Raw genomic sequence first — 25,803 nt, 5'->3', positions numbered from 1 at the left:
TAGTGCCCCCTCTCTCACGGAAGGTAATCTCCCTCCCGGGAGAGAGGAGGCTACTCTATCTTGCTATTTTATTTCAGATATGGATTTGCACAAGATGGCGACTGTGTGGGCATCCCTAGGCCTGCAGGGTACCCCCTCTTAGGAAGGCCTATTAATGCATTTCATGGCTGCTTGCCTTCCTGCTCCGGCTCCCCCAGCAGTCCCCTCTCCTCCTGGTCTCCTCTACTTTGGCTCGCGTGTGCTGCTACCTAGCGGGACGTCATTGATGACTGACGAATCCTGGGTTGCCCTTTATCTTGCGTCAGTGAGGCCATCGACTTGAGCTGCCAATCCAAATGCTGCGATGTCACTCCCGGCAGCCTCCTCCACCTGTGGCACTCTCAGCCTTATCCATTACATCATCGCAGTTGATTGTCAATTCTTTGGAGGCGTTCTTTCAAGCAATGGTTGATCCATTGCCTTCTCCTCCTCAAGTCAGATGGAGTTAAGGGAGTGTTTTGCCATCTTCCCAGCATGGATGTGTTTCCCCCTTCACATATGTGGACATGTTCCAGTTCATGATGAACTTCTCTCTCATGATTGTCAATCCTTTGGAAGCGTTCTTTCAAGCAATGGTTGATCCATTGCCTTCTCCTCCTCCTCAAGTCAGATAGAGTGAAGGGAGTGTTCCGCCATCTTCCCAGCATGGATGTGTCTCCCCCTTCATGTACGTGGACATGTTCCAGTTCATGATAAACTTCCCTCTCATCAGAGTTCTCAGGCTAGTTCTTTGTCTCCTCAACTTGTTCGAGTTTGTCACAAGGATGAGAAGGCTCTGAATAAGAAGTCAAAAGTGCTCCCCTATCAGGTTGCTGATTCAGGACCTTTTGGGAGTTCTCCTCCTCCAAAGCCTGCAGCTTTTCACCTGTTCATCCCCATGGACGTGTCTCTCATTGTAGTAGGGCTATTTCACCTCTGCATGATGGAAAGGACCACCTTTCTCTTGTGTCCAAGAGGCCTAGGCTCTCTTATCCTCGTTCTCCAAGGAGTTCCTATGAGCATCATTCACATTACAGTCAGAGATTGTGATTCTTCTAGGTGTAGAGTGCCATCTACTTCTCCAGGCTTTTCTCCCCAGCGTTGGTCAACTTCTCAGGACCTTGTATTTGCTCCAATACATGACTGTGTACATGCTCCATCACACGACCATGCACATGCTCCATCGCACAACCGAGCATATGCTCTGTCCAAGACCGTGCACGTGCTCTGTCCACGACCATGCATGTGGTGCATGTGGTTCATGTGACCATGTACGAGAGTACTCGCTCTCAAGGTCCTTCTGGTGGAAGTGGTGTCGCCCAGACTCCGAGGGAAAGTTTTTGAGTGGCAGCAGGAGAGGAAGAGGATCTTTCTCGGCAGTCTTTCTCGGAGGTTATTGATCTCATTCGTAAGTTCAATAATCTTGCGGGGAAGCCAAAGACTGTCTTCTATGACCCCTAAGGGCATAGAGGCCTTGCTTGGCTCGAGACAGGATGCCAAAGCTTCATTTGAGCTCCCATGTTCAGGTCATAATCAATTTTACAGCATGTTAATGCTTTGACTCGGGATGGGGACAAATCCCTATATTCGAATAGGTTGTTTAAGCTTCTCCCCCCTCCTCTCGTGTGGCATAGGAAGTACTACTAGATGAATGTGGTTCAGCTGAAGTCTGGCTTGACTCTAGATCAGGTGAGGGCTGAGGGTCTTTTCTTGACCTTTCAAGAGGACTTGACTTTGGAGTTGACTGCTTCTTCTGCCTTCTAGACTGTGTCGTGGCTGGACTGGTTGTTGTCTGTGGTGGCCAGGATAATGTCGTGTTGTTCTGAGGGAGGTTCCATCAGCTCATCTTCCTTCATCGGGTTGCTTCAGTCTGGCGCTAAGGCCATTTCTTACCTGGACCATCTTGTGCTAATCTGTGGGGCAACCTGCTCCTGATTAGGAGGGATGCAGCCCTGTCAAAGGTGACAAGTTCAGTGGATCCACCTTGTCTTCTCTTCAAAATGGGGACTTCATGGAATTGCAACTTCTCTTTACTAGGACTCAGCTAGAAGATGTGATAGACCGACAGCATGCTAATACCAAAGACAAGCTTGTTCAGCAAGCACTCATGAAGTCAGATGCTCATTCTCGCCCTCCTCCAATGAAGTCTGCCAAGCAGTCAGCATCCATTAAGACTTCTCAGCCTACTGCTCCATCAAAGTCAAAGCAGCACCAGTCTTTGAAGCATTTAGCTCTCAGGGAGGAAGTGTCGAAGATGTTGGACAAGGGCGCAGTGGAGGAAGTTCGTTGCCCTTCACCAGGGTTCTACAGTTGGATCTTAATGGTGCCAAAAGCTACGGGTGATTGGAGACCAGTGATAGATCTTTCTACACTGAACTACTTCATCAGGAAGACGAGGTTCAGGATGGAGATGCCCTGGATGGTTTTGGCAGCAGTAGGGCAGAATGATTTCAAGCTGTCGATAAACTTGAAGGAAGCTTACTTCCAAATCCCAATTCACCCTTCGTCAAGGAGATTCCTTTGCTTCAGCCTAGGAGAGCAAGAGTTCCACTTCAAGGTCCTTCGCTTCAGTTTGTCTACAACCTCTTTAGTGTTCACAAGGGTCTTTACCCTAGTTTCAACATGGGCCCATGCTCATGGGATTCACCTGTTGAAATACCTTGACAATTGGCTGGTCTAAGCAAGTTCCAGGGAGAAGCTGGTTCAGGACAGGAACTGTCTTCTCCAGTTTTGCCAGGTCCTAGGTATCGTAGTGAACCTGGAGAATTCCAATCTGCTTTCCAGCCAGATGATTCTTTATCTGGGTATGGTAATAGATACGGCAGTGTCAAGGGTTTTTCCATCGGACCAGAGACCGTATAAGCTCAGGATGGTGGCTTGGTCCTTCCTTGCTCAGATCAACATCTAGTCATCCCTCGAGAAGCTGGTCCCTCAATGGCATTTCCACATTCATTCTCTGCCGTAGAGGCTGAAGGAGTTATGGTCCCTGGCGGGAGATGCCCCTCAGCAGCAGATACCTCTGTTGGAAGAGGTAAGAAGAGACCTACAGTGGTGGTTGGATGACCAGAACCTTACAGCAGGAATTCCACTAGTACACTCACCCCTTCCGATCTGCTCCTTTTCTTGGATGCTTCCACCGAAGGTTGGGGCACTCATCTTGAAGAGTTAGTCTCTGGTGTATGGCGTACAGAGGACAAACCATTTCACATTGTGTTGAAAACAGCTTTCCTGGGTCTGAAGGAGATCTGAGAGAGCGTGGAAGGTCACTCAGTCATTCTGATGTCTGACAACACCACTGTGGTGGCCTATGTGAACAAGCAGATGATTTTCTGATCTTTCTCAGAAGTGAGAAAGGTCTATCCACCTTTGCTGTCAGAGGTCACAGGGCTGCCTTGGGGTTGGTCCTAGGCCTGAAAGGCAGGGAAATCTCTTCATCCTGGGAAATCTTGATGTTGTTCAGGAGTTTCAAGCAATCCTGCTCAGCAAGAGAACACAAGCCTCTGACATGGGATCTCACTTTGGTCCTGAGTAGGTGCACTTGGTGATTAAACAGGCACACTCCTCACCTTCATGTTCTGTCACGGATACTATGCCGAGCGCATGACATCAGAGGAATGGGTTCCTCTCTGGGTTTTAATAAGAACTTGTCTGTTCATAGGATTTTCAATGCTGGTTCCTGGCTTTGGCAAACCACTTTTACTTCCTTTTACCTGAAGGATGTTGCCCACAAGTCCTTGGACACTTTTTTTCCTTCGGTCTGGTGGTGGCTGCTCATCTAGTTGTGTAGCTCATCCAGTGCCCTTGGCGGGACAGTTTGTCTTACTTAAGATGATTGTGAGGAAGAAAGAATGAGTGAGTTGGCTGGTCTCCTTTCTTTTCTTTCTCCTTTCTTCTTCCTACAGGCAGACTGAAAAACATATAAGTCTTACGCTGGAACTGGTCTGATACAGGTGAGTGCAGTGGCCATACTACATTGCTTTATTGGTTTGTACTCCATACAATAGACAAATCTGCTTCTCAGTAGCATTTACTCCTCTCTCTATCAAGGGGAGGGGGGCAGTGGTGACAAACCCCTTGTGGCCAACATAGTTTGTTGCTTCAGCAGGTTGGAGTTCTCTTGGTCTTCCATGAACACAATAAATCTAGACATGTATCATTGAGTTTAGACAGCCAAGTTTTTAGATACTTGCATATCCCTTCTCTCACGGGCTCCAACCCCCTTCTTTAGAACTAGAACTTCTAGGAAGGATGGTCAGGTGGGCTGAACCCCTAATCAGTTCAGGGTACTTGTACCTCCCTCCAAGTATAAGTCTATCCTATTGTTAAGACCAAAGGTTTGTTCCGCATATGGACAAATGACAAATTTTTAATAAATCTGTATTTTTCACAGCTAACAAAACTGAGGTCGTAACATTGATTGCCCACCTCTTGCCACCCCTCTCATAACCTGGGATAGAAGACTAGTGCATCATGGGTTTCTAAGCATGGTTGGTGACCAGCCTCAACCTCATATATGCATGAGTTGCCAAATGCCACAGATTCCTTACATTACAATCTTTGATTCTTTTTATCTGGTTTCCATCTGGCCCTAGAAGATTATCTTATTGTTAAGACCTCAGGTTTGTTAGCCAAGAAAAATATAAAATGATAAAAAAATGGTAAATTTAGATTATAAAAACCATACAATAGTAATTTACAGCAATCCATAAAAACTTTTAACATTTAATATAGTACTTTTTGTATATAATTCACAGTTGCATATTTAGTTATACATTCAAGTGAAAGATTGAACACTTGCTACAAACTAAATAGAAAAATAGTTGGGTTATCTGCAGTTTAACTACAGAGCTGAACAATATTCAGAGAACAACCTGCTGCAAAAACTAAAAAAACATCTCATTGCTTATGAGCAGAAAGATATGCAATATACAGTAAACGTTCATCCAATAAGATACCAGCTTTTTGTGGCATTTGGAATCAAGCAGATGACACATTCAACATTACTTGTATTAGTACTATACAGGCAGTCCCCAGTTATCGGTGGGGGTTACCTTTTTTGGAGGGGTACTGAGATGCAAAAACTGCCATTAAACAAAACTCAGTCATTTATGGTGCCATAATGGCGCCTCTGCTAGGCATGTTATGGCACCATAACTCATTATTGGCCCGGTATGGCGCCATTAACTGCTGATTTTATGGCACTAGGCACTCCATTAACTGCTGATTTTATGGCACTAGACAAGTGCCACAAAACCGGATTGCCAATAACCGAGTTCGCTGATAACCAGGAACTGCCTGTACATGGATAAAATGTTAGAAAATGTAAAGACAAGTGTCACTACATGGAAGTCACTCTTAAAACAACACAACTAGCATCATACAAAAAAGGACATAAAAATTCTAAAGATGTTTGAAATACAACAGTTTACAAAAAAGAACTCAAGTTTGAGCAGTTTCACTCTGAATACAATACTATTCCTTAACACAGTTAGGCCTACGCCCACAGTCTGAAATCCATAATTTACATAGACTTTTAAAAGTTTTTACGCATATTTCTTTATGCGATTGCCTTTGTTTTGCCTTCTTGTGTTTGTTTGTATGATTTCAAAGTTGTTGCTTCATAAATTTTACAAATTAAACATCTTGTTTCTTTTGGTTTCATCAAAAAGTATTTTTATTACTGTTTTTTCTCTTTTAACATTCTTATATATCTTACAACTATATTATACAACATACTGCTTTCAATTACTAGAGTCTCACTTTAGATATAAGTCAAAACCATAAGTTGTTTACACAAATTAACAAACGACTTGAAGGTGCATAACCACAGTAATTTTGATCAATGATCCTACCATCAATAAAAAAAAATATATGCTAAACCATTATTAATGTACTTGACCTTACATAAATCCAAAAGGAAAGAATTCAGAATTTGGGCTGGGTGGCACAGACATGTACCATTTCTAATTCATGAGGTCAGACTTTGATAACAACCATGGATACCAGAAAAAATTTAATGTTGTTCAATTACTTATGCTTATTTACTAATCTACCTGATCCTGTATCCTATCTTTACCTTTTTCTGTCATTAGGATATGGTATTGTTAATGGAATAAAAAATATGGAAAATATACAACCTATAAAGAAAAAACAAAAAAGGACACCTTTCACTCCACAAAAATATATATTGTACATCCGAGTTCTGGAAGATTCACCAAATGACTCAAATTTTGATCGTTTCATGTAAAAAGTACAAACAGAATGCAATAAAAGATTTACAACAATTTTCTTGGAAGCTAATAGATGGGGGATTTTTCAACTGCTAAGTAAAATGAGCACTACACTTGACAAACAAAACTATAGATTCACAGTAGCCTATTCCTAAGCAAGAAACATTCATTTCAATAACTGTATCATAAGCATCAAAACAGCACATATAAAACTGAAATCTGCAATAAAGGAAATTAATTTCCAACCACACTTTTGCTCTATAAATAATTTACTTTCCAAGAAACAAACATGAATATTTCATTACTAAATAAATAAAGTTTATTTACTTACATACAATACTAAACTTTTTCTGCATCTATGCTCATACTCAGAGAGAGAATTATGCTCTTTTATTCAAAGAAGTTTTGAATAAGAATTTACAGTTACATAATAATTTTATATTCTGGAATAAATATATGGGGAATTCTATCAAGACTTACTGATATCTTTTAATAAAAAATCATAAAAAATTTATTATATCCTAACCACAATACAGCAACAACTCACTTCAATTGTTTTAGTAAAACTTTCCTCATATTCAAGTTACTAAATGTTGTGTCAAAACACATTGAGGGTGGATAAGTAAATAGGTTACAGAAAATGCCTTTGAGGCCTATTAACCTTTTATAGTCAAACTGCCTTGTAAAACTACACCATAAAAAAGGGCACACAAGATACTACAACACTACATTAAGATCAAACTTGGACCATTTAAACTCAAAACGTTGTATAAAAAAGGCAATAAACATGCACAGCTACTTAAATGTGAAACCAAAGGTAAACAGATGGTGAAACTCACACGTCAAGACACTGGGCAGACAGTATTTTGAGCTGACGGAGAATGCAGCCAAGAGGGTGCAAAAGATCAATATTAAATTATTGGAAAAAAAAATTTTTTAAGTTGAAACTTAGCTCCATAACAAACACTTAAAAATCCCAAAGAGGTGCTTATAAGTTTGGGTTAGGTGGGGGAACACCCTGTTATGATTTAATACTATCTACTTAAGTTTGGAACTTTCTTAGGAACTGGAACTACACTGGTCCCTGGGAATGTGATGCCCTTTGTCATAGAAAAGAGAAAGACAACCAGGGCAATTTTTCCTGTAAAAGAATGTATACTTTTAAATAATGAAAAATCATTCTTGCCACACATGGTAGAATGACAACAATTCCAAAATCAGTTCAGATCAGACAGTTCAAAAAAAAAAAAAAAAACTACTCAACTAAGTTCAACATCTACGGAATGTAGCTGTCAAAAGAGATGCAAAATCTGATACAGAAAAAATAATGGGTTGATTAGTGAAATTAATAGCTTAGCTAGTCTACAGTGTCCTAATAACATTACAGAGGATTGCTCATGTCTATCTAAGATAACTAGGTCATTAAGTGTTTAACAATAATGTTAACATTGCAAATAGTACCTACTGAGTTGGCCATGATCTCTCAGACATGGGTAGTATAAGGTAACAATGTAATAACTGACCAGTCCAGTTCCTACTGGATAGAGTTGCCATCTGTTATGTAAAATACAGTTCATTCTGTCTTGGAGAGTGAGATGTTGTGCTCTGTACTAAACCAATACAGAACGCCATTTGTCTGTATTTGGCTGTCTGAACGTCATTACTTTAAAATTACATGAGTATATTTTTCAGTCAATCTTGCTTCACTGAAGGAATAAAATAAACTTGATGGTATATAGTGCGTCCTCAACCTACAGCGCCACTGACTTATGGCAATTTGATCTTACGGCGCTGTGAGCACCATTGGGCATTAAGTTAAGTGTTTACAGCCCTGTAACTTGATGCAACATCAAGTTGTAACAATGTAATAACTAACCAGTCCAGTTCCTACTGGATAGGTTTGCCATCTGTTCTGTAAAATACAGTTCGTTCTGTCTTGGAGAGTGAGATGTTGCACTCTGTACTGAACCAATACAGAACGCCATTTGTTCTGTATTTGGCTGTCTGAACATCATTATTCTAAAATTACACGAGTGTATTTTTCAGTTAATCTTCTTCACTGAAGGAATAAAATAAACTTGACGGTATATAGTGCGTCCTCAACCTACAGCGCCACTGACTTATGGCGATTCGATCTTACAGTGCTGTGAGCACCAATGGGCATTAAGTTAATAGCATTTACGGCCCTGTAACTTGATGCAACATCAAGTTATGGCACCATAACTTGAGTTATGATGCTGTGAGTGCTGTTAAAGCATCATTAATGGCCAAAAACCCACTTAGAGCAGAAATCACCTTACAGCACGGCACTGGAATGGATCCCCACTGTAAGCTGATGACACACTGTACATATATAAATATATTATATATACACACACACACACACATACATGCAGGCCCTGGTTAACGGCAGGGTTCTGATCCCGGGGCCGACGCTAAGCGAAATTCGCCTCTAACTGAAATTCAAAAGTCTATGGGTGTCACAATCCCCCTTATGGTGCCCTAGACTTGTTGACTACGCCTTAGAGCTTAGACAGTGTCACAGCCAGATATTTTGCCCTAATATGTAATAACTTTAATGAAAACGTGTAATTTCATTTGCCTAACCATTTACAATGGTCTGCCTGGTAGTTCTACAAATTTTTAATGTCAGATTGAATGAGCTTACTGGTAAATCTTGGCCTAGTGAGATCAGATTGCTAATGTTTCTTCCATCTCTTTATTTATCATATCTTCTAGTTAAATCAGTTAAAAAAGCAAATGAGAATGATAAAAGTATCGTTAGTACTGTTATAATCATTGCTTAAGTGCTGCACCCAAAACCAACTGAACGATAACAGTTGTTTTGCTACAACCACCAAACCGAATCTGATAGCGTTTTGCTTGCATTTCAGCCATCGAACAATAGTAACAAATTACTGTAGTTTTGTTACAAATGATGTTAATTAACCCTTAAACGCCGACTGGACGTATTGTATGTCAACTATAATTGTCTGCCGGGTGCCAAGTGGACATGTGGTACGTCGACTACAAAAAGTTTTTTAAAATATTCGCAGAAAAATAGTTATTGGCCTAGTTTGCGAAAGATTTTAAATCACACGCCTTGAGGGATGCTGGGAGTTCACGGATCACACTGTTGTTTTGTTTAGAAGTGTTACCCAGCCGCGCATGCGCGAATTTTATCAGTTTTGAAGTATTTTCATATAAATCACGATAAGTGCCAAAATTTAAACCTACTGTCAACTTTGACTCAACCAAAATGGTAAAAAAATGCAATTGTAAGCTAAAACCCTAACATTCTAGTAACATTCAATCATTTACCTTCATTTAGCAACAAACAGGAAGTCTCTAGCACAATATTTCGATTTGTGGTGAATTTTAAAAAAAAACTTTCTCCTTCCCTCCGCGCGCGATGACTCTGCTGAAAATCTCAGAATTTCTTTAGTCACCTTGTCGTAAATTTCGCACCATTTTCTGTTATACATGAAAATGTGCGCAATTTTATGTAGATGCAACAAAAAATAACTCATGGTTGTAACTTTTACCAGTTTTGAAATATTTTCATATAAATCACGATAAATAGAAAAAATTTGACCTTCGGTTAACTTTAACTCGATCAAAATGGTCAAAAACTGCAATTGTAAGCTAAAACACTTACAGTCTAGTAATGTTCAATCAATTACAGGCAGCCCGCGGTTAACGGCGCAATCACCATACGGCGAATCGGTTTTACGGCGGTCGTAAAAAATATTTATTACAAAAATAAGGCATTTTAAAGGCATCTTTACAGCACAATTTTCAGTTAACAGCGCCGCTAGCGCCGTTGTCTAACGAGTTCATACATTTGTAGACATGCCGTTCAGACCATAAAGGTTATGCAAATTATATTAACAAATTTTATGGAGAGTTATTATTTAGGTATTAGGGTAAAATATATGCCTCTGACGCTGTTCTATGCCAAAAATATCGAGTTACATAAGTGCAAATTTAGCTATAGATGTGTCGATTTATAAATGTTCATGCTTTTGTTTAAAATGTGTATGAAAATGTATTGCGTGAAAGGTATTTTTATTTCTGTACAGAAATATGATACAAAGGCAGCTTTTGAAACTGCCCTTCATGTTATCAAATACGATGTTTTTTCATGTTCTTTCTTGTGAGCCGCCGCCTGCTGCTCTTCCGAAAATATCGATTTAAAAACAAAGTGCAAATTAGCAATCGATGTGTCGATTTTATAAATGTTTATGCTTTATGTTTCAATGTGTATGAAAATGTATTACGAATAGGGTATTTTTATTTCTGTGCAGAAATATGATAAAAAGGCAGCTTTTGAAACTGCCCTTCAAGTTATCGACTACGATTTTTTTTCAAGTTCGTTCTTGTATGCCGCCGTCTGCCGCTCTACCAAAAATATAGAGTTAAAAAAAGTGCAAATTTAGCGATCGATGTGTCAATTTTTTAAATGTTTATGCGTTTATGTTTAAAATGTGTATGAAAATATATTACGTAAAGATATTTTCATTTTTGTACAGAAATAAGATACAAACTAAGGCAGCCTTTGTAACTGTGCTCCACGTTGTCAGTGGATGTTTTTTCATGTTCATTCTTGTGCCCCAGTACCGAAAAATGCATTGTGTTATTTTATTAATTATGCATCTTTTCCATAAATCCTTTAAAAAGTTATACATTATTTCACTGTATCCAAGAATATTGTATGTATTCTTATATTATTGTATTTTAAAATACTATGGCAAATTTAAGCCAGTATTCCGCGGAGCGGCCAATGTTGTGGTTTGAAATCAGCTGATGAATACGCATTTGTTTCACCATAACGCAATTCTGAGCGAATGCTCTTGCTTCTAGTTAGCATAAACGAATATTTATATACTTGACTTATATGAGACAAAGTTATTTTTCCTTATACAGCGTGTTTTTAGGTGGAAATATTTATTGAATAAGTCTCGTTGTGAATGTGAACTACTATTTTTTTTCGTTAACAGATTACGTTGGCGGCATGTTTATTGCGTAAAAAATGACGTGATTCCGTTCGCAATAATCCTTTATATCATCGTAATACGAACTTTACGTTATTTATCTTATATCGACGTGAAAACAACAGTAAAATGTGTTCTTTCAAGCACAGTAGTTTTGATTAAAATGATTTTATCCCAATTTTATCTACAGTTGTGTTTGATGGCAGACGTTTACTGCAGTTTTATCATTGTTGCCGATGTACGATAATAGTCATTAGCAGCTTGTACAGTTTTCTCAGCTTCAGTTATAACTAGTTTTAAATTAAACAGTATATTTCCCGATTGATCTTTAATCTATATTGATCTCTGATCTATAGCAAATAAAGTTATTACATTAAGATATCTCAGTTCTATTCTATACATAACGCCATTTATAACAAATACGGTAATGTTGTACTGTAGTACGATGATTGAAATATAAGCCAAACAGATGTTATCCAGTTCGGTTGTACTTAGAAAAAAAAAGTCGTTTGTCGTTCGGTTGTTCATGGCTGTACACGTTCACGCAACGAGTATAACGTTAAAACCATATTTTCATCATTCTCTTTTGCTGTTATTAAACTTATGTAACTAGAAGATGGATAAAGTTAGGCCATTGTAATTTGATCTCTCATAAAATCAGACTATCGTAAGACTAATGATCGTAACCTGAACACTACAGCTACCTGTACACTGTATAAACTTTATTATATCTTTACATACTCTAGACACCCACATGTACTGTACAGTAAATTCTGTAGTACTATACTACTGCATAAATATAATTTTACTTATTGTGGGATTACGGCGCCTTTGACTGGGCTAGAGTTTCGAAAGAAGGTGTGCGGCTGCCGTAGGCTTTAAAATCGCTCAGCGTCGAAAATCGCTTGGCGTCGGTGGCCAGGAACGGAACCCCTGCCGCTAACCGAGGGCCGCCTGTACCTTCATTTTGCAACAAACGGGAAGACTCTAGCACAATATTTTGATTTATGGTAAATTTCAGAAAAAAACTTGTTTTTACGTCCGTGTGTTACGAATTCATGCATCATTTTGTGATAATACTTTCATCTTTTTACAATTTGTTATATATCAAAATAATCGCAATTTAGTGTACAATACAACGAAAAAAATTAACTCATTAGCTTTAACCGTTTTGCATACAACGCGATTTGTATACAATAATATATGAAATTTTTTTTTTGAGCTGTCATATATTCCAATATTTATATAGGATAATGATATTTTTTTCATTTCTGATGGTTGCATACTAAACTTCAGGCAATGACAAAAAAAGGAGCCAAAAATGAACTCTTAATCTTAAAAGCTAAGCGTGCTGTGATTTAAAAACTCCGCTTCGGCGCTAACTCCCTAACGCCGTCAGCATATGACAGACACTTTTGTAAATAGAAGCTCGACGTTTAAGGGTTAAGTAGAATAGGACCGATAAATTTTTACGTTACACATTTATTCGCTATGGAGAAAATACCGGCACGGAAATATAGTATAGAGTACGTACTGCTAAATTTAAGGTGCATTTGTAGCTGAAGCTGAGAAAACAATGTTCACACTGTTAATGACTATAAATTATCGTGCATCGGTAACATGATGAAACTTGACCACAAATAATAGTGGAGAAAATGTATTTTAATAAAATATACTCGCCATGAAAGAACACATTTTGCTGTTGTTTTCACGCTGCTAGCAGAGAAATATGTAAATATCATATTATGATATAGGATGAAAATAATGAATGTAATCAGTTTTTTACAAAAAAATAATATGCTCTTGACACAATCTATTAATAAAAAAAAATAACAATCAAGTTCATAAGAAGACGTACATATTTCAGTCGTATCTCAACTTAAAAGCACTTCATATAACAAAAAATAATCTGTTTATGCTAAATAGAAGCAAAAAAATTTATTTGAGTACGGCAAAATAACCCTACCCCTGCCCTCAGCTGATTTTTCCAAAGCAAAACATGGATCGCTTCATTTGTATTTTATAATACTACTATACGTAGTTATATGAGACTAAATACACCATTATTGGATACATTGAAGTAAAGCATAACTTTTCAAAACAGCCAAGGAATAGATGCATACTTGTTACGTTTGCATTTTAGGAGGGTCTCTTGGAACTTCAGCAAGTATTGAAATATGTACCGATAACCAGACAACAGAGCCATCTATTAATGAAAAATTGTTCAGGAGCTTTAAAATCTCCTATGTGAGGCCTTACTCTGGTACCGAGTAGTCTTACTCGAGCTTCATTCTAACCCCTATGTCAACCGTCAGACAGGGAACTGGTTTTGATAACAGTTTTCCTTCTGGCTTAGGCTTCCTCGAAAAGAATTGGAGAGCTCCATGGTCTAGATTATGATGTAAAACACACCAGGGGTTGGGGGTCTGTAGCTTTCAAATTTGTCCTGGAATTCATAGCTAAGACTCAAAATCCCTCACTTCAAGATGAAAGAGTTACAGTCACTTCTCAATTAACGCATGTTTAATTAACTTTTTTAAAATGTTTGAAAAACGTGAAAATTTCTATTTAACGCAAATTGGCAGTGGAGCGTTATTTTAAAATCACACACGCATCAGCGCTGCAGATGCCGGCCGTCGACATAATGACATAGCAAAGTGTACTGCATGTATTTATTAAAAGAGCGAAAGACTTTCTGTACTGTATTTATTAATAATTTATTAATAAAGCAAAAAACATTGTTTACTTGTTAATAAAGCAAAAGATTTAGTGCTGTTTTTTTTTTTTTGTCCGACCTACTTAGCACAGGTATTCTCCTACATATAATGGAGTTAGGTTCCAAAAAACCCATCGTTTGTTGGAAAAATTGTATCTCAAATATACCTACCCTATTCTACACTAGGGTAATCAGTACCATCTTTACATATAGGGTAGCCTAGCCTACACTGCACAGTATACTTTATAAATATAATGTATAGTAATTATTAATTTCAGCTAATTCTCTAGGTTCAATGCATATTGGCTTATGATTATTCAGTAAAAAAAAAAAAAAAAAAAAAAAAAAAAAAAAAAAAGACATGAAACGAGAATCTGCTTCGTTCCAACATCGGCATAATTGAGTGATTTCAAGCTTCTGATGGCTACATATAATTACAAAGGTAATTATGCATATTTTACGTGAATCTTTTAAAAAGTTATACAATACTTCACTGTTGTTCAACAATATTGTATGTATTCTCATATTATTGTATTATCATAAATAAAATAATAAAAAAGTGGTCAATGTTTGGGTCTGGAAATCAGCTGATGGCGAATACGAGTTTATTTTGTCATATACACTCAACTCTGTGGGAATTTTGCTTCTAGTTAGCATAAACAAATATCTAAATACTTTACTTATATGAAACTAGGTCATTTTTCGTTATAGACGAATTTTTGAGTTGAAATATGACTTGAATAAGTCTCGTTGTGAACTAAATTGCTTTTCTCATTAACAGATTGCATTGGGAGCATGTTTATTATATACAAAAAAAGAAAAAAAAAACATTGTGATTGCAATAACTTTTTTTTCACTTAATTTCATTGTAATAAGAGCTTTAAGCTTTTTTTACTTTTATTGGCATGAAAATAACAATAAAATTTGTTGTTTCAAGCCCTTAAACGCCGAGCTGGTATTTCCGAAAGTGTCTCCCGTATGCCGGCGGCGTTAGCGAGTGAGCGCCAAAGCGGATTTTTTTTTTTTTTAAATCACAGCATGCTTAATTTTCAAGATTAAGAATTCATTTTTGGCTCCTTTTTTGTCATTGCCTGAAATTTAGTATGCAACCATCAGAAATGAAAAAAAATATCATTATCATATATAAATATTGGAATATATGACAGCGCAAAAAAAAAATTTCATATATAATTGTATACAAATCCCGCTGTGAGCAAAACGGTTAAAGCTAATGAGGTAATTATTTTTTTGTTGCATTGTACTCTAAATTGCAATGATTTTGGTATATAACAAATTGTAAAATGATCAAAGCAACACAGAGAAAATATTATCACAATATGATGCATGAATTCGTAACGTGCGGACGTACAAAAAAGCAGTTTTCAAAAATTCACCATAAATCGAAATATTGTGCTAGAGACTTCCCGTTTGTTGCAAAATGAAGGTAATTGATTGAATATTACTAGACTGTAAATTTTGTGGTTTAAAATTGCAATTTTCTACCATTTCGGTTGAGTTAAAGTTGACCGAAAGTCAAATTTTGTTTTATTTGTCGTTATTTATATGAAAATATTTCAAAACTGATAAAAGCTACAACCATGGGTTGTTTTTAATTGTATTCTACATGAAATTGCACACATTTTCATATAAAACTTTATTTAACGGCTAATATAAAACTATGCAAACATTATGACAATCAGACAAAAAAATTTAAGATTTCTTCCGCAGTTACCGCACAGACGTAGGAAAAAGTTTTTTTTTCTAAAATTTACCATAAATCAAAATATTGTGCTAGAGACTTCCAATTTGTTGCAAAATGAAGGTAAATGATTAAGTATTACTAGAATATAAGAGTTTTAGCTTACAATTGCGGTTTTCGACCATTTCAGTAGAGTCAAAGGTGACCAAAGGTTGAAATTTTGGCACTTATCGTTATTTATATGAAAATATTTCAAAACTGATAAAAGCTACAACCATGGGTTGTTTTTAGTTGTATTCTACATGAAATTGCGCTCATTTCCATATATAAAACTTTATGTAAATCGGACAAAAAAATGTATGCTTTTTTTGGACGTTACCATGCGGACGTAAGAAAAAAGTTTTTTTCATAAATTCACCATAAATTGAAATATTGTGCTAGAGACTTCCAACTTGTTGTAAAATGAAGGTGAATATTACAATAATAAATATAAAAGTTTTAGCTTACAATTGCGTTTTTCGACCATTTTGGTAGAGTCAAAGTTGACCGAAGGTTGAAGTTTTCGCACTTATCGTTATTTATATGAATATATTTCAAAACTGATAACAGCTACAACCATGAGTTGTTTTTATTTGTATTCTATATGAAATTGCGCACAATTTCATATATAAAACTCTATGTAACCGCTAATATAAAATGGTGCAAAAATTATGTCAAAGTGACGAAATAATTTCTGAGATGTGTCGCTGATGCTTTTTAGTGCGAGAAGAAAGAAATTCGCGCTTGCGCGCCTGGGTAACAATTGTAAACAAAACAACAGCTTGATCAGTGAACTCCCAGCATCCCCCAAGGTACGTGATACAAAAGTTTTTGCCTAGTAGGCCTAAAACCATTTTTCTGCAAATTTTTAAAAGAACTTTTTATCATCGACGTTTAATAAGTCCAATCGGCGTTAAAGGGTTAAAATGATTTTGTCTCAATTTTATCTATGGTTGTGTTTGATGGCATAACTTTACGGGAGTTTTATCATTGTTGCTGATGCATAATAACTAGTCATTAGCAACTTGAACAGCTTTCTCAGCTTCAGCTACAACTTGGTTTAAATTTAACAGCATATTTCCTTGCTGATCTTTGATCTATAGGAAATAAAAATTATTACATAAAATATGTGTCCTATTCTACATAACGTCGTTTTTAACATAACTACAGTAATTGTTTACTATTGTACGATGGTTGAAATACAAGCCAAACATATGTTGCTGTTTTCAAATTCGGTTGTACTTAGCAAAAAAAAAGTGCAGAGTTCCCCAAGTCCAGGAATATAACCGCCCTTATTACTGTTGTTTCTTATGGGAAAAATATGCTTAAATAATGCGTTTTTAATTAAAGCGAGCTCTCCAGGAAGATAACCCTCGTGTTAATTGAGAGGTGACTGTACTGCTTTTTCCCATCAGGGAACTGCGTTATTATCTAAAAAGGATCGCCACCTAAGACTTAGGTGTTGTAGACTTTTTGTTAACAAAGGCCGAGCCAAGAAAGAAGTGTCCAAGAATACTATTTCATTTTGGCTACGTGAGGTGATTTGGCAAGCTTACTCCTCATCGTCAAGTTCTGTCAACAATACTCTGCATGCAAGAGCACCAGACACCAGAGGAATAAGTTCCTCCCTGGCATTTAAGAAGAACTTGTTTGTTCATAGGATTATGAATGTTGGTTCCTGGCTTCGTCAAACCACTTCACTTCCTTCTACCTAAAAGGTATTGCCCAAAGACCCTTGCGACACTTTTTCCTTGGTTCTGGTGGTGGCTGCTCAACAAGTTGTGTAGCTCATCCAGTGCCCCTGGGGAGACAGGTCATATCTTGCCTTTTTTCCTTTCTTCAATACATGGACAGGTTGAAGGTTAGACACATCATACGCTCGAACTGGCTTGATGCTGGAGAATTCAACCGCCATACTGTTACTGCACTTTTTGCATTCCACACAACCTACAAATCTGCTTCTCAGTCCCATATACTCCTCTCTTCAGTAACAGGAGTGAGGAGTGGTGACAAACTCTTTGCTTGTGACAGCCATAGTTTGTTACTTGAACAGATATAATTCTTTTTAGTTTCCATGTATGCAATGCATCTGGACATGTTACACCGTATTTATTCCAGTGACTGAGTTTTAGATACCGGAATATCTAATGTCTCAGAGTTTAGGGCCTCTTTACAATTCTCATTTCTAAGAAGAGTGATCAGGTGTGCTGAACCTTCAGTCGGTTTGGGATTTTCATACCTCCTTCCAAGTGTGAGTCTATCCTAAGACCAAAGGTTTGTTTCGCATATGAACACATGACAAATTTTGAATTACTTTGTAATTTTCATAGCTAACAAACCTGAGGGCTTAACATTGACTGCCCACCTCTAGCTGCTCCTCTTATTATCCTGAGTTAGTAGACAGACTAAATGTGTCATGGGGTTCAAGTGTGGTCGCTGACCTGCTTCCACTTCATTTATACTTTAGATGCCAGATGCCACAGATTCCTTGCACATATAATTCTTTATTGTTTTTCAATGGTATTCAGCTGGCACTAGAAGATTTAGACTAATGTTAAAACCTCAGGTTTGTTAGCTATGAAAAATACGAGTTGATTAAAAATTTTGTAATTTTTCATTTAAATTTAGTGAGTTATTGAAACTAAGTTTACAAAGGTTAAAATTAATGTAGAAAAATTAACCTTTCTTACAACCATTCACTCACATACAGTCCATGTTCATGTTTTTTTAATATTACACACAGTACAGTCTTCTGTCTAATAAACAAAACAAGACAGTGATAATTTTGATTATGTAGTGCACGGATCCACAGGTCCTTCTTTTAGTTGTTTGGACTGTTAACTTCATGAAATCTGAAGGGTTGGGTGAAGGAAACTTGTTCTGAGTGACAAGTTTATAGAAACAATTATTTTGTATTAGATTTTCTTAATGAATTTATGTATAGCCTGAATCAAGGATTGGAAGGTGAAACACTAAACAGCCTACAACCAATTGAAGTTGACCTGTAAGATCTATTAAAAGCACCTGATGTTAGGTTGGGTTTTAGAAAAGAAAAAATGTTTTTGCAAGAGACAAGTTGTACGTTTATGTATGGAAGAATTTCAGTTAAAAGTAGAAAAATGTCTGTAATTGTGTAATCCTTTATGGTCTAGAGAGGAATTACCATATATACATACTTGTGTAAAGTGCGATCTCGCATATTTTGCGACCCCAAACTTTCACCCTTAAACAATGATTTTATCATGCATGTTGTGCATCGTGCGAGCTCCTTTTTGAGAGACCAAATTACGATAGACTAACTTCTTTTTCTCCATCTCTTTATCTATCTCATCTTCTAGTTTAAATAAGTTAAGAAAGTAAAAAGAAAATTATAAAAATATGTATTTAAGTCACATTTTGACAAAAAAACACTTTGCATAACTAAAAAATAACCTTGTCCCATATAAATAAAGTCTCTACAGATTCATTTATTGTGTTAAATACGGTGAAATAATCTTATTTGTAATTGCCCTCGGCCGATTCCCAAACCAACACTATGTTTGTATTTTATAATACAATAGTAATATGAGAAAAATGCACCATAAATGTCCACCGATCATTTACTCTTCCTTTGGAAAGTCATTAAAACCATGGTGACTGGGGACAGAAATCAAGTTTTAAGTCTTGATATGTCCAATACTGGATGCCAATCTCTGGTTGCTTGTACAACAAGAAAAAGAGTCAAGGAAAATCCTGGTGAACTACCAACACCTGGTCCATTGAATTCTTCTCTATCTAAAACATCCTACTGAAGAACAAGATAATTCTGCTAGAAGTAACAGCTATAACAGTGGAGGGAAAACCTGAGGAATCATAACTCTACTTTAGTACCTCCACCACCTATGGTTCTGCTCCTAGGTCTCTCCAAACATGCCAGAAAAGCTGCAATTGTACTACTAACAGAACCTGTGAGCTGAAAAGATCCCTGAAATGTACAAAAAACCTGTATACAAAAAAAAAAACCTTTGACAATAGATAGGAGCATAATTGTTCTACTTCTTCAAAACCAAGTTAGAATCAGCATGGGAACACTCACCTGCAGCATCAAAAATGGCACTGAACACTCATGTAAAAAATGCTAAGACTCTTCCTTGCTAAATCCTGCTGGCATCACTAATACTTAAGCTGGTGCCACAAACTCTAAGCTGATGCCACACACACACACAAACACACACACACACACTAAGCTGGCACAAGCACCTCACTAAACTATGCAGAGAAGAGGCAATCATAACGAGTGAAAGCTCAACCTCTCTGAACTATGCAGAGAAGAGACAATCATACAGTGAAAGCTCAGTAAACAATAAAATTTCAACAAACTAAACAGAGACCTGGACTATGTCCAAAGAACTTTTTCAGTCTCAGGAGTACATCTCTTCAAATGAATGAGACAAACCAAGAAAACTGAATCTTCGAATGAAGAAAGTTTAAGTGCCAGCAAAGTAGCTAAATCATTAGAAGCAGTCTCTGTAACTTATTTTAATAATAATAATAATAATAATAATAATAATAATAATAATAATAATAATAATAATAATAATTATAATAACCACCAACAGAAAGGCTGCAGAAGGAAGTGTAGGGGCACAAAAGACCAGCTCCTCATAGACAAAATGGTAATGAAGAACAGTAGGAGAAGGAAAACCAACCTAAGCATGGCATGGATAGACTATAAGAAAGCCTTCGACATGATACCACACACATGGCTAATAGAATGCCTGAAAATATATGGGGCAGAGGAAAATACCCTCAGCTTCCTCAAAAATACAATGCGCAACTGGAATACAATACTTACAAGCTCTGGAATAAGACTAGCAGAGGTTAATATCAGGAGAGGGATCTTCCAGGGCGACTCACTGTCCCCACTACTCTTCGTAGTAGCCATGATTCCCTTGACAAAAGTACTACAGAAGATGGATGCCGGGTACCAACTCAAGAAAAGAGGCAACAGAATCAACCATCTGATGTTCATGGATGACATCAAGCTGTATGGTAAGAGCATCAAGGAAATAGATACCCTAATCCAGACTGTAAGGATTGTATCTGGGGACATCAGGATGGAGTTTGGAATAGAAAAATGCGCCTTAGTCAACATACAAAAAGGCAAAGTAACGAGAACTGAAGGGATAAAGCTACCAGATGGGAGCAACATCAAACACATAGATGAGACAGGATACAAATACCTGGGAATAATGGAAGGAGGAGATATAAAACACCAAGAGATGAAGGACACGATCAGGAAAGAATATATGCAGAGACTCAAGGCGATTCTCAAGTCAAAACTCAACGCCGGAAATATGATAAAAGCCATAAACACATGGGCAGTGCCAGTAATCAGATACAGCGCAGGAATAGTGGAATGGACGAAGGCAGAACTCCGCAGCATAGATCAGAAAACCAGGAAACATATGACAATACACAAAGCACTACACCCAAGAGCAAATACGGACAGACTATACATAACACGAAAGGAAGGAGGGAGAGGACTACTCAGTATAGAGGACTGCGTCAACATCGAAAACAGAGCACTGGGGCAATATCTGAAAACCAGTGAAGACGAGTGGCTAAAGAGTGCATGGGAAGAAGGACTAATAAAAGCAGACGAAGACCCAGAAATATACAGAGACAGGAGAAAGACAGAAAGAACAGAGGACTGGCACAACAAACCAATGCACGGACAATACATGAGACAGACTAAAGAACTAGCCAGCGATGACAATTGGCAATGGCTACAGAGGGGAGAGCTAAAGAAGGAAACTGAAGGAATGATAACAGCGGCACAAGATCAGGCCCTAAGAACCAGATATGTTCAAAGTACGATAGACGGAAATAACATCTCTCCCATATGTAGGAAGTGCAATACGAAAAGTGAAACCATAAACCACATAGCAAGTGAATGCCCGGCACTTGCACAGAACCAGTACAAAAAGAGGCATGATTCAGTAGCAAAAGCCCTCCACTGGAGCCTGTGCAAGAAACATCAGCTACCTGCAGTATAAGTGGTATGAGCACCAACCTGAAGGAGTGATAGAAAACGATCACGCAAAGATCCTCTGGGACTATGGTATCAGAACGGATAGGGTGATACGTGCAAACAGACCAGACGTGACGTTGATTGACAAGGTCAAGAAGAAAGTATCACTCATTGATGTCGCAATACCATGGGACACCAGAGTTGAAGAGAAAGAGAGGGAAAAATTGGATAAGTATCAAGATCTGAAAATAGAAATAAGAAGGATATGGGATATGCCAGTGGAAATCGTACCCATAATCATAGGAGTACTAAGCACAATCCCAAGATCCCTGAAAAGGAATCTAGAAAAACTAGAGGCTGAAGTAGCTCCAGGACTCATGCAGAAGAGTGTGATCCTAGAAACGGCACACATAGTAAGAAGAGTGATGGACTCCTAAGGAGGCAGGATGCAACCCGGAACCCCACACTATAAATACCACCCAGTCGAACTGGAGGACTGTGATAGAGCAAAAAAAAAAAAAAAAAATAATAATAATAATAATAATAATAATAATAATAATGGACGACATCAAGCTGTATGGTAAGAGCATCAAGGAAATAGATACCCTAATCCAGACTGTAAGGATTGTATCTGGGGACATCAGGATGGAGTTTGGAATAGAAAAATGCGCCTTAGTCAACATACAAAAGGGCAAAGCAACGAGAACTGAAGGGATAAAGCTACCAGATGGGAGCAACATCAAACACATAGATGAGACAGGATACAAATACCTGGGAATAATGGAAGGAGGGGATATAAAACACCAAGAGATGAAGGACACGATCAGGAAAGAATATATGCTGAGACTCAAGGCGATACTCAAGTCAAAACTCAACGCCGGAAATATGATAAAAGCCATAAACACATGGGCAGTGCCAGTAATCAGATACAGCGCAGGAATAGTGGAATGGACGAAGGCAGAACTCCGCAGCATAGATCAGAAAACCAGGAAACATATGACAATACACAAAGCACTACACCCAAGAGCAAATACGGACAGACTATACATAACACGAAAGAAAGGAGGGAGAGGACTACTAAGTATAGAAGACTGTGTCAACATCGAAAACAGAGCACTGGGGCAATATCTGAAAACCAGTGAAGACGAGTGGCTAAAGAGTGCATGGGAAGAAGGACTAATAAAAGTAGACAAAGACCCAGAAATATACAGAGACAGGAGAATGACAGACAGAACAGAGGACTGGCACAATAAACCAATGCACGGACAATACATGAGACAGACTAAAGAACTAGCCAGCGATGACACATGGCAATGGCTACAGAGGGGAGAGCTAAAGAAGGAAACTGAAGGAATGATAACAGCGGCACAAGATCAGGCCCTAAGAACCAGATATGTTCAAAGAACGATAGACGGAAATAACATCTCTCCCATATGTAGGAAGTGCAATACGAAAAATGAAACCATAAACCACATAGCCACATAGCAAGCGAATGCCCGGCACTTGCACAGAACCAGTACAAAAAGAGGCATGATTCAGTGGCAAAAGCCCTCCACTGGAGCCTGTGCAAGAAACATCAGCTACCTTGCAGTAATAGGTGGTACGAGCACCTGAGGGAGTGATAGAAAACGATCACGCAAAGATCCTCTGGGACTATGGTATCAGGACAGATAGGGTGATACGTGCAAACAGACCAGACGTGACGTTGATTGACAAAGTCAAGAAGAAAGTAACACTCATTGATGTCGCAATACCATGGGACACCAGAGTTGAAGAGAAAGAGAGGGAAAAAATGGATAAGTATCAAGATCTGAAAATAGAAATAAGGATATGGGATATGCCAGTGGAAATTGTACCCATAATCATAGGAGCACTAGGCACGATCCCAAGATCCCTGAAAAGGAATCTAGAAAAACTAGAGGCTGAAGTAGCGCCAGGACTCATGCAGAAGAGTGTGATCCTAGAAACGGCACACATAGTAAGGAGGAGGATGGGATGGCTCCCTAACGGAATGGCAGGATGCAACCTCCGGGGAAAACCCCACACATATAAGGAGAGTTGATGGACTCCTACGGAGGCAGGATGCAACCCGGAAACCCCACACTATAAATACCACCCAGTCGAATTGGAGGACTGTGATAGAGCCAAAAAAAAAAAAAAAAAAAAAAAATATTATATATATATAATATAATAATAATAATAAGAATAATAATAATAATAATACAGGCAGCCCCTGGGTTACAACGGGGGTTCCGTTCTTGAGACGCATTGTAAGCCAAAAATCGTCATAAGCCGGAAAAAAAATCCTCAGAAAACCTTACTAACAATGCTTCGGGTGCATTGAAAACTATGTAAACTGCATTCTTCTTGCATTTTTCATAAAAAAACCTTCAAATATTGATTATTTTGCATTTTTGATGTCATATTTCTTCTGCCAGATCAGCATTGTAGGCGTCGTAACCCTGGAAATAATTTCTGATGAATATAATTGAAAAGCGCCTTAACCCCAGAACATCGTAAGCCAAACCCGTTGTACCCCGGGGACTGCCTGTAATAATAATAATAATAAAAAAGGGGGAAGACACGAGCTAGCAGACTTGAAGGCAGCTTTGTTTGCCAGAGTACAAGAAAACTTCAAAACACGCAATGAAAGGACAGGCTGATGAAAATAGTCTAAAGCAGCTCAAAGTAAACATGTTGGCTGAGCAAAAGACAAAGTGGCACTAGGTGCCAAAGTGGGCGGAGGGGCAAAGAGGAGTGAAAGTAACAACCAACACTCCAGCCTCATCCAAAATTGAATCAACAGACTTAACAACATTCTCACATAACACATCCTCAGAAAGTAAAGCAGCAAGAACAAAATCTAGCCTGGAAATGACAGAGGATACCATAAACACTTGTAAGATTGGAAAGAGAATCATAAATAAAGCCAGAAGGAAGAGACTAGCCAATAGTGAACAGCATGTACAGAATGAACAGGTGTTTTTCACTATAACTGCAGTACATGGAGAAGGGGGAGAAATGACAGGTTTAAGACCTGACCTAACTATTTGGTTTCACAATCCATCTGCTTGCCCTCTCCTCTTATACTAATGACCTTGAGCAAAATGTCCTCCAAAAATACCTACACTTCTCATATCTATTTTGAAGATCCCACATTATAACTCTGCAGCTGGCACAAACAGTGTGTCTATCTACCTATAAATAAATTAAAAAAAAAAAAATCCTACAGAACCTGACTGTCTTAGCCTTGATTCCAGTGGAAGGCATCCTTGGACATGAAATATACCAACGAGCACCTATATACAAAAGCAGCAAGGAGAATTCTGACAAGAACTGGATCATTTAAAACACACTTGGTGGAGAACAGGTGTATCAGACAGTCCTCTGGGGTCAGTCAATCAGTCTCTTGGTTGACTGTCAACTCGACTATCAGTGCTGAGATATGAGCTATCCTTGGCAGCAGGCAAAATTCATCCCAAACAATAAGCAATTTACACTTCATAATGCTGCAGAATAGAATTCCAGGTTTACTTTTATCTCTACAACTGATGAAGATATAATTCTTTACCTTAAATGGTCTTCTTAGACCTTGGGCAAATGCGAGATATTGAACTCGCAAATAACATGGGTTAAATTACTATTTGCATTAAGAGTTTTCTTACCTCTGTGGGAGACTGTGGTGACATTGGCTCATCCATATCATCTTCAGAATCATCATCTCCAGAAGAGTCATTGCGTTCCTTCATATCTGATGACAGAAAAATAAAACATAATAATCTAATACAATTTCTTTACATAGCATACCCTGACTATCATGATCACACATTACTTCTAATCACAATTACCGTATAGTATACTCGTGTAACGCACGATCTCGCATACTGTGCAACCTTAAGATTTTCACTCATAGAAAATTATTTTATCATGTACCTCGGGTATCATGTGAGGTCCTTTTTTGAGACCAAATTACAATAGACTAACTTCATTTCATCCATCTCCTTATCCCATCTTTTCATTAAATAAGTTAAAAAAGTAAAAGAGAATGATAAAAGTATCATTAGTAATGCTATAGTACTTGTTACTTAAAGGCA

The 25,803-nt window shown here is 37.8% G+C and overlaps 1 protein-coding gene across 7 annotated transcripts in view; it reads right to left on the bottom strand.

Annotated features, from left to right (window-relative positions):
- The window catches only part of LOC135221777 (pleckstrin homology domain-containing family F member 2-like), a 117,883-nt gene that overhangs the window by 4,131 nt on the left and 87,949 nt on the right, over positions 1 to 25,803 (bottom strand). For 5 of the 7 annotated variants that reach the window (XM_064259607.1, XM_064259612.1, XM_064259613.1 and 2 more), the window contains one exon: positions 25,375 to 25,460. In XM_064259607.1, coding sequence (XP_064115677.1) covers positions 25,375 to 25,460 — 86 coding nt within the window. Of the gene's footprint in view, positions 1 to 7,087; positions 7,120 to 25,374; positions 25,461 to 25,803 lie in introns of all 7 variants that reach the window. The other 2 variants (XM_064259611.1, XM_064259614.1) reach the window with 1 other exon arrangement.

Source organism: Macrobrachium nipponense, chromosome 3, assembly GCF_015104395.2.
Source record: "Macrobrachium nipponense isolate FS-2020 chromosome 3, ASM1510439v2, whole genome shotgun sequence".
Classification (NCBI taxonomy): Eukaryota; Metazoa; Arthropoda; class Malacostraca; order Decapoda; family Palaemonidae; genus Macrobrachium; species Macrobrachium nipponense.
This window is presented reverse-complemented; position numbering and strand designations above follow the sequence as displayed.